The sequence below is a fragment of the Triticum aestivum genome, chromosome 7B (genome assembly GCF_018294505.1).
Source record: "Triticum aestivum cultivar Chinese Spring chromosome 7B, IWGSC CS RefSeq v2.1, whole genome shotgun sequence".
Taxonomy (NCBI): Eukaryota; Viridiplantae; Streptophyta; class Magnoliopsida; order Poales; family Poaceae; genus Triticum; species Triticum aestivum.
Window position 1 is genome coordinate 753,530,456 of NC_057813.1, and position 7,782 is coordinate 753,538,237.

Consider the following 7,782-nt stretch of genomic DNA (forward strand, 5'->3'; position numbering starts at 1 on the left):
TAAAATTTATAGTATAAAAAAATGATGTTATTGATTTTTTATGCTCATAATAATGAGTTCTAGCTACTATTTTCCAGAGGAAGGAACGACGTCGTCTGTTTCCCTCAAGTCACCCAAGACCGAGTTTACTTTGCTCTTGAACAAGTTTGAGATAGGACAAACCCAGTACTTCAATTATTTGAAACGGAGGTAGTAGAATGCAAGGTGAATTACACAGAATGACAAATGCAACGTCTAGAACCCAACAGTTATTTAGGACGCAAGCTGGTACATTTTATAGACTTACATGACGAGATGATGTTGATGATTAAACAAAATAAATAAAATAACGGCTGAGGACTCCAACTTTACATGACGAGAACAACAACGAAACAACAGTCACAAATCCACCAAGAACGGCTGAAACAAGTAAGCAAACAAACTGAACCAGATGATGACCGCCAAGAACAGCTGCAAGCACAGTTATCACTCGTATCTCACTTTGACGGTCAACTGATTGGACTGGCCGCGCCTCCGATTCTCATTCTTTAGCTCCTCCAATGCAAGTTTCAGGGCTTTGTTGTCTTTCCGACCAAAGAACTGCACCTCTTTTAGGTTGGTCAAGTGCTCGATGCCAACAATTTTCTTCTCAATGTTAGCAAAATCCAGCTCAAACACCTCAACCTTTGGCATGCATCCTTTCTCAAATTCGTAAACCTCAACTCCAGGAGAATTTGTCAGTTTCAGATCCGTGAGCACTGGAAAGATCTGGGTCTCGCGTACAACCAGCCTTTTCTCTGCGTAGAAGTGTGTCTCCAGGGTGAGCCTCTTCAGGTTGGGCAACTTACACAGTGTGTCTAATAGTTGGTCACCCTCAAGGTATGCCCACGCTATGACAAACTCAACAAGATTAGTGAGTAGCCCAACCCAGGCAGGCAATCCACCGCCAACAAGGCCACCACAGATCCTAAGGTATCGAAGGAGCCTTGGTGGCGAGGGGAGCTTATGTAGAAAGTTCATTACCTTTCGGTCATAACCCGTGTCCCCAATGTTCAAGCATCGGAGGGAGTATAGCTTGCCTATTGAATGGATAAGCTGTAGATGGACATGCTGATGATTGTCAGAGTCACTGGCGACATAGATACGCAAGTCTTGCAATTTTTCCAGCTCACCGACCTCCCGAGCAACTACAAGGTTTGATCTGATAACCACTTTGTTCGCCTTGCGCAGTGACTTCATTTTCTTCACTCCCTCGGGCAGTGTCCACCCATTGGAGAACTGCAGGCTCTCGAGTTGCTCTAGATCTGTCAAACTCTCCGGTAGATCTTTAAGCCACGTGTTGCGTGCATCAAGGGTCTGCAAATGCTCCAGTTTACCAACTTCCGAAGGCATCTCACTGATATTTGTACCCTTCAAGCTCAAGAACCTTAGAAGGTACATCCGGCAGATGTGGCGCATATGTTTGTTTTCTAGGCCCTTGCAATCTTCCAGGTCAAGCACCCTAAGCAGGGTGAACTCACGTAGCCGACCAAGCAGTTTGTCTCCTTCAAACTCAAACAGGCTCAATGATCGGGCATGCTGCACATTCATCCCCTCGATGCCATCCTTACGACCATGCCTCGCTGTCTTCTTCTGGGATGGAGATTCTTTGGCAATCTCCCCACCTCCATGAATTGAGAGGCGACGAATCCTATCGTATGACATCCCCTCGTACTGCCCACCTATGAGGCTAACAAAGTTAGCCTCGAGGGATTTCGAAACCATGACCTCGAGTGTCATGTCATGCACTCGACACGTCTCCACCCTCCCATCATAGTAGGTGACTACATCAGAGTCCCGATCAATCATGCTTCTACTCACCAGCTCATTGAAGTATGATTCTGCTACCTCCATCATTGTCAACCCCCGCTTCTCAGCAACCAATCCTTCAGCAATCCATCTCATCAACAATCGATCCTTGACAATCACATAATCCTCTGGGAAAATGCTAAGATACATCATGCAACCCTTAAGATGATGAGGCAGGTGGTCATAGCTCAATGTAACTATTTGTCTCATCCCCTCAAGGGTAGGGTGGCTGTCCATCTGTGAACCAATTGATTTGAAAACTATTTCCCACATATGTTTGCTTTCAGGTGAGCTGTAGCTTGCCAAAAGGCTGGCAACACTTATAATTGCCAATGGCAGTCCACCACATTTTTTTAAGACTTTCTCCATAACCTCTTCCAAGTCCTTGGGGCAAGAGTCACTCACTGAGCTAAATGCTCTTCTTAGGAACAGCTTCTTGGAGTCTGATGGATTCAGAGCTTGTATATTATAGATGTCACCACTAGCATCACTGCATGCCTTTGCAACATTATCTATCCGAGTGGTAACAATGATTCTGCTGCTGCACTTGTTGTCCGGTAACTTGGAAAAGATTGCATCCCAGGCTGCAATGGTCCATACGTCATCAATCACAATGAGGTACCTAATTTCATATAGTTATATATGTTAGGCTTAGAGAAAGACTTGTCTTGTACAAAATCAAGGCATCAGTCATTTCACTAGGTTTGATAAAACCACATCTGTTGACTTTTCATGTAAACATGTAGAACTATACATTTTATTATATGTTTTCCTTAACTTGATAGCACAAATGACTAATGAGGAAAAGATGGATGCGATGGGATGAACTTTTATATCACTCCTAGCACTAACCTCCTAGACTAGAAAGGAAGGGAACACATTAGACATAGGTTAATTTGAAAGCAATATATTCGTTGTTGCACGTAGCCTCGACCAATTTGGATTTCTCGTCATAATGTTTTCTTTATTATATTATTCCATCAACTACAAATTATTTGTTCATATACTAATATGCTACATTCCTTCTCTTTGCTATGATGATGGCAAGAGGCATAATAAGACATTTTATTTTACAGAGAGAGTACATGCTAATATTGAATATTCCTACTTCAGCCATGGACACGAGAGTATAGTAAGATATGCTTTCATTCGGCTTTCCATTTGTTCATGTTAATCTGCCTTTATGTTTTCATGCTTGATCACTTGTCAGTTATCACCTCAGGGTAACAAACTGTTCGATAGCGTGTCAATTGCGGCTGGGAAAAAAATGCTCCATTAATGAAAAAAGGTACTAGTACGGCATACCAAATAGTAGTGGTTTATACTGCAACACTGCTAATCATGGTTAACCAAGGGATGCTACCACTGGAGCCCAAAAAATTATAGTTTGCCAGTTGATTGGTTCTCTCTAGCTTTAGTACTAGATTAGTTGTGGAGATTGACATATACTACATTATAAGGGTAGGTGTGCCATGACATATTAGGTTAATCTTTTGGGAAGAGTGGACCCATGACAAATAATATTAATCAAGAGTGGACCCAAGATCGTTGTACGTTTAGCACTGCTCTTTGATGAATCCCAAAATACATCCATTATTACTAGGTCTGTTATTGATCAAACTATCTTAAGTTTGATTAAGTTCTGTAAGATATAGTACATAAACATCTTGAACAAGAAAGTACTATCATTATATTAGATTCATCATGAAAATATATTTAATTGTTCATTTACTTGGCGTTCCTTCTTCCCAAAACTATTCCTATATGCAAAAATGTTTATTTTATCATGGGTCTGTGTAGGGCACATCTAGATGTGTCCGATGTATTGCACATCAAAAGTTACTCGACCAACATAAGAAAGAAAAAGAAAAAGAAAAAAGAAAAAATACCCGCATGAATGTTCACGTAAATTCAATTGTATAGGACTTTGATGTGTAATACTTAAGGCACATCTAGATGTGCCTTAGCAAACCTGATTTTTCATTCAAATGTGTTCCTTCTTTTCCTTAAAATTGTTCTTTTTCCCGAAAATCGTTTCCTCCTCCCCTCAAATGTTCTTTCTCATAATAATTGTTCCCTTTTTAAGGAAATATCCACTACATTTTCATATATAGTATTAAAAGAGCAATATTTGCAAAATATCCAATGCTAGCAATGTCAACACATAGAGCTAAAAAGAGAAAACATACATAAAATGTATATAGGGAACAAGGTAAAAAGAACTAGGTAACTTGCGGCAATAATGATATCAGGCATTTGTTTAGATTTTTGGGTACCTCTTGTTTTCGAGGAGCTCCTTTAGCTTGTCAGACAGTTTCTCCTCGTCCATGCTCTCGATGCCTTTGATAGAATCCTCTTCTGTGATGCCTTGGTCATTATCTGACTTGGGCTTGACGATCTGCTGCAGCACGCGTATGAGAAGTCCCTTGAGGCCCTTCCTGCCGTCGAACGCCTGGGACACGGACACTTGCGCTTGACGTTGGAAATCTGCCTCCAGCTGCCGGCACACCTCCATGGCCAGCGTAGTCTTGCCGAGGCCCCCGAAGCCCACGATGGAGAAAACCTTGAGCTTCATGTCACCCTCCACGTTGTCCTTCACCTTATTGGCCAGGGGGGTAGCCTTCTCCGTGATGCCGACGAACTGACACGGGTCGTCGGCAGGGCGGAGCGCACGCGCGGACACGGCCACCGCCCGCAAGGATACAGAAGGAGGGCGGCGCAGTGGCTCGAGGTTGACGCCGTAACGAGCGTGCTGCTCGTTGATGGCGGCGGCATGGGCACGGAGGGCCCTGATGTCACCGGCGAGGCGGCGCCGAGACATGAGCGTCTCAAGCAGGTGCTTGCACCAGACGAAATAGCGGTCGCCCGATCGGCACCGGACGCGGAATAAGTAGAGGTCGACGCAGTCCTCGGCGTCGTAGGCGACCTCCCGCAGCTGCTTCATCCACTCCCGGACGAAGTGGTCCACGGCACCCTCCTCTGCTTCAGACTGCATGCGGAGGAGGGCGTTCATGGTGGCCAGCTCGTCCCTCAGACGAGCGACCTCGCCGCCCACTCCGCGGAGCTGCCGGAACTCCTCCCCCACCAGCTGCCCAACGTTGCTCACGAGGGCCTGCGCGGCACCCTCCATTACTCTTCTCTCTCTTGGTTGGTTATCAAAAGTCAGAAGAGTGAATTTTGCTTTGCTACAGGAAGCGCAAATGGACACATCTATCTTATAGTACTGGTATTGTCTGATTAGTCTTGTTGACGAAGATTAGGCCAAGGGAGTACGGTCATAGAGAATCCAAGAAAACAGAAGTAACGTGCGGGCATGTGAGGAAGCCTTGTAAGATACTATTGTGTCAAGATAAAAATTAGAAGAGAAAACAACAACGGATGAATTGGCATGAATGATGGGAGCCAGGGTTAGGGGTAGTTGACTCTCTTTTTTCCCGGATGAAGACAACTCATTAATATCAAGATGATACAAAATACAACCGGCCTCTCCAAGAACACAATGTCAAGAGCAAACTGAGACATCGAGGTTGCACTTTGAGATAAATAAACATTCGTCTTTTAAATAAACCTCGAAAGAGGCTCTCGTCCCGCTTTATAGATAAATCACATAACAAAGTACACGGTCAAATGATACAAAGATTATTGCAGTATTTGGTTTGGAACAAGTATAGTAAAAAAGAAGTGTTGTCTCAGCTAGCTATTAAACTTAAACAAAATCAATCTTACTTCCTGAATGGTATCTTGGAATCTGGTAGCAGTGGATGTAATGGTTGTTGTTTGGTCGACATGGTGAACAAGAAACATCTTGCTTAAGTGGTATTTTCCCCCTTAGGAACTGGTGATATATTAGAGTAATATAATCTAATTAGTCTCTACCTACAGAACTCCTTGCCGGCGAGATATGCAGGTAGAGGCTTGCAATGCTCGCTTATGTGGGCTTTTCCCTTAGAATCGAGGATGCGGGGTATCTGAGAGTTGACACGTAACTCCTCGTGCCGAAGATTTGACTACGATTAATCGACAGTGGCAAGCTAGGCATGTAAGGACGAGACGCCAGGACTACAAATTTGGTTGATCATGCGTAATGGCCTAGTAAGACCACTTCCTCGTGAGAAATGCACCGATATATACGCAACTTGTGTTTATCCACTTGAATTTACTAAATAATTTACTACTCCCTCCGTAAAGAAATATAAGAGCGTTTAGATCACTAAAGTAGTGATCTAAATGCTCTTATATTTCTTTACAGAGGGAGTAGTTAGAAAGATTCAGTTGCGTCTCGAGTCTTCAACCATTTTTGCTTTGTTTTCGCTTTTGCATTTGCGTATCAAGGAGAAGTTTTCTAGTATTATTCTACAAAGTAAATCTGAAAGTAAGATAATGCTACTTGTAAGTGTGATGCGCATGTTACTGAAGTTGATCCCATTATGTTAGACCTAGCTATGAATGGGACGTATGAACTACTACCGTGTTTAATTAGCCGTTGCGTCCGCTTCCTCCCAACCTGCAGCCTATGAGCCTGGCCCCTTTTGTTTCACCCAGTACTCCACTAACGGCTCTCATAAATAAACTGTATGTTGGTTTCCTGGACCCAACGCAAGGAATTAAACAAAAGACTCATAGAGTCGTAAACGAGGTCAGGTCGCCTAAGGCTGCTCATAGTGGACACTATCATATACTAGTATAATGCATATAATAGTAGTGTATGATACTACATCCATAATGCATAGTATCATATGTAATTAAATATATTGTCATGCATGACACATAGTAGCATAACATTTATTATGATACGGTATCTACCTACGTTATTATAACCCCCCTCTCTCTTCTTTAATTGTTTGCCACATAAGCATGTTTGCGAGTCCCAAGTGCATGATACCGCTTATGTTACCTCCACTATGGTCAGCCTTAAGAGCATGGTTAATAAGAGAGGCAACAACCGGCTCTACAGTCATGTCCATGTCACCTATAGTCTTCATAAAGCCAAGACCATATAATAGGATAGCTATAAGTTGGCTGTTGGGTTGGATTTAACTATTAATCTTTTCATGCTGGGATTGGAGGAAAAGCAAAGCCCTAGTTTACAGCCAGCAGCTCGGGCTGCAAGCCAGCTATTGTGCCTCGTAACGTGCGTATAGGCGGGCAACTACTGAAGCGCCGGCACTGCTCTCCCTCCTCACTTCTCTCTCTTCCATATAGATTTTTTGTGACATGGCAAGTCTTATAGCCTGCTAAGTAGAATTTATTATACTCCCTCCGTCCGGAATTACTTGTCATCAAAATGAATGAAAATAGATGCTCTAGAACTAAAATACATCTAGATACATCCATTTCAATGACAAGTATTTCCGGACGGAGGGAGTACTTGCTCTAAAGAATATCGGGTGTGATCCATGTGCCAACTGCCAGAGGCATGACATGTGACGTGAGTAAACGTGCCAATTTTATAAGGACGCCGGAGTTTGGTAGTTATCCAATGGCAAAGTTCTTCGGCCAAAGAAAAGAGTATATAGAAGTAGTGATTCGGTGCTCGAGCGCACCTGCTCCCGAAATCGCTGGCGTTGGTTCGCGTCCTGGGATCCGCAAAATTCGGTCTGACTCACCTGCACGAATGCATCGAAAAATTGAGATACGTCTCGGGTACGTAGCGAACAGTGCGGCTAAGTAGGCCCAGACCGTATGGACGGAGGGCCGGCCGCGCGAGGTTATTCCTGGTCCGTGGACCATCACGTTTACTTTTTTGTGCTGAGCCCAGTGAGCCGTGGTACAGAAGCTTGGATCTCGAAACCAGCCGCCGCCGTTGACGGCTATCGCCATTCCCCTAGGTCGTGGAATGCCGCGGTTCCTCCGGCTAGCCGGCGATGGAGGATGCCATTGACCGGTAAGTGAACCCTGGGCAGTTGGAGATCTGCTAGTTATCCTGTGCCCCTGTCGGTTCCACCGGCTGACTCT

At 44.0% G+C, this 7,782-nt stretch overlaps 1 protein-coding gene across 1 annotated transcript; it reads right to left on the reverse strand.

Annotated features, from left to right (window-relative positions):
- Nucleotides 1–233: 233 nt before the first annotated feature.
- On the reverse strand, nt 234–4,957 carry LOC123159812 (disease resistance protein Pik-2). The gene is made up of 2 exons (XM_044577633.1): nt 4,104–4,957; nt 234–2,449 (listed from the first exon to the last, which is right to left on the reverse strand). The coding sequence occupies exons 1-2, from the start codon at nt 4,955–4,957 to the stop codon at nt 466–468; spliced, it is 2,838 nt and encodes a 945-aa protein (XP_044433568.1). The 3' UTR covers nt 234–465.
- Between the last annotated feature and the right edge of the window lie 2,825 nt (nt 4,958–7,782).